General features: G+C 33.5%; 1 protein-coding gene across 1 annotated transcript in view; it reads right to left on the minus strand.

Annotated features, from left to right (window-relative positions):
* Positions 1 to 839: 839 nt before the first annotated feature.
* LOC108376060 (alpha-(1,3)-fucosyltransferase C-like) overlaps positions 840 to 2,605 on the minus strand; it is a 12,262-nt gene continuing 10,496 nt past the window's right edge. The window contains 1 exon segment of the mRNA XM_017632235.1: positions 840 to 1,555. Coding sequence (XP_017487724.1) covers positions 1,117 to 1,555 — 439 coding nt within the window. The 3' untranslated portion in view covers positions 840 to 1,116.

The following is a 2,605-nucleotide window of genomic DNA, read 5'->3' on the forward strand; positions in this document are numbered from 1 at the left end:
CCCACCCCCCTAAATACGGCCTTGATGAGGACCAAAAATGGGGTAGAGATCGGATCCGTTCCTTACAATAACTGGGATGAGATATCAATAGTCTCTCACTAAACGGGTCAGTGATTTAATCAAGAAATACGTAGTAGCCTCTGGAAATCACAAAAGAAGGCCAAGGCCGCAAGAACCCAGTGAGGAGTACATAAAAGGTATAGCTCCGACAAGGGAGTCGAAAAAATCGAAACCCACGGGATCCTTCGTCTTTCTAATGAATCTACAGGTGGGCATTATCGATTTCGTAAAATTAGTACTCGATGTCGACAGAGAGGAATTGGCCTTTGGCGCAGCTGGATGGTTGCGGCAAGAAGTAGTTCATCGGCTTTATCACTTATAAGCGATCTTGGACCTTAGTGGTTTTCTTGACCCTTTGTAATACAAGGATAGGGAGTTGCATGCTATGGCACTCAACATCGTAAAATTCATCACGGACAACTGCATAGATGTGGATCTCGTTCCAGCACTCTGGCTGCTGATATTTACTAAGCAGTAGATCGATAATTTTTCTTCTTTATTTTTAAACTTTTATAAAAATTACTTTAGGCCATTCACGTCGATATTTTTAGGTCTCTTAGCGGTGTGTTCGGGGCATTTTGAAATAATTGAGTAAACGGGAGCTACAGTAAGTTCATATTTTAAATTTGTAAAAAGCCAAATATGTTTTTTCTTCGAATTTGTTCGGAGTTAAAATACTCGTAAAGTTAGCATTTAAGCACAACAGTTTTTATTAAAAATTTTTCGAAGGATGTGTAGTTAACAACAGATTTTTATAAATACTCTTAATACAAATATAATTTACATTCATTGTTTAGTAATTTTATAGTAAGGCACTTAATCAACCAGTTATGGCTATGATAATTTCTTCCAATAATTCATCTAAACACTAAAGCCTCAACAGCACAAAGTCACACCCATACATACATACATACATATGCATATGTACATATGTACCAATAACAATCTACAAAACGATACTCTTCATTTTGGAAGATTTTCTTTTAAAGCTACATACATTCATACATAGATAATTCACTTACTTATTTCATCTATTTGTTTTAGCATAAAAAAAACTTAAAATTTAATTTTAGACTCAAAGCGGCACTGATCCGCCATCCACCATTTTTCTATATCCAAATATGTTTGCGTTTTTTGCGCATAAGTTACACTGTGCAATTTTTCGCAGAGATCACAAAAAGGCGAACGGGCGGTAAGGCGATAGTAACGACGCCACCAAAAATAACGCATATATTCCGCCGGATGCGTAGCCAAATATTGAAGGTGTGACGCCAGTTCTGCTGCACTCTGGAAATCCTCAGCATCTATAACGGAATGTGGCGGCACAAACCGTGTGTAATCGGCACCACCAAACACCACAGGTATCACATTACGTTTCATTGCATTGTACAGTTTCTCGGTCACATAATCATTGCATAGTGAATTTTCGAAGGAGAAATAAAACTTGTAGCGTTGATCCAAAAGTTCATCGCATTCGTTTGAGGAACGTGGACAACTGGAAACAAGAAAAAATTTGCTTACATTTTATAAAAATAAATTTGTTTAGATTTTAACGATTAAACCGATCAATAAACCAACCAATTTTTTATCATTAATATAACTTGTATAAACCAGGGACCGTTATGATCTTTGTAATAAATAAAAATCATAATTTAACCTATGATTATATATGATTTTTACTTTTCCGATCAATTTTTCATCGATATTTTTTATTCTCATTTTTTTCGATCATATTATAACCGTTATTTTCAGATTTAATTTTTTAGATAATAAAAGATTGATCTCGCAGCATCCATTATAACGGTTAAAACTTATAGAAAAATATAAAAATCACATAATAACGATTTGCAATGATCAAAAAATAAAAATCTTCTAAAAAAAAGTAAGGGCGCCTGGCCCACACTGGAGGAGTGAAACTTACGTTACATATCTATTTTGTCTCATAACCAATATACATAAATACATACATACATCTGCTTTTGCTTAAGGTTATATTTTTTGTCTCTTTTCTATCTAGATCCCTACCTCTACCCTGTTCATTCTACATATGTAATTACATTTATGTTATTCTGTTTCGATAAAAATATCGATAAAAAATGTATGACAAATTCGATAAAAATTTCGATAGCAAAATAGATCATAATATTGGTAGCAAAATCGATTGGAAAATCAATAAAAAAATCGATGAAAATATCGATAAAAAATTTATAACTAACCGATAAAAAAATCGATTATTAAATGGATAAAAATTCGAAAACAAAATCGATAAATAGTCGATCGCAGAATTGATAAAAAAACGATAAAATATCGATAACAAAATCGATAAAAATTTCGATTAGCAAATCGATAAAAATATCAATAACAAAATCGATTATTATATCGATAAGTTCTGAAAATATCGATAGCAAAACCGATTGTTTCAGTCCCAACCATCTCCGTGTGCCATTTCCATTGCGCCATTTCCGTGAGCAATTTCCGTTGAATTTGCCAATTTACCAAGAAATGAAACCGAAACCCAAACCGAAACCGTAACCGTTTAAAACCG

Source organism: Rhagoletis zephyria, unplaced genomic scaffold (genome assembly GCF_001687245.7).
Source record: "Rhagoletis zephyria isolate East Lansing unplaced genomic scaffold, Rhagoletis_zephyria_1.1 Rzeph_scaffold_09847, whole genome shotgun sequence".
Lineage (NCBI taxonomy): Eukaryota > Metazoa > Arthropoda > Insecta > Diptera > Tephritidae > Rhagoletis > Rhagoletis zephyria.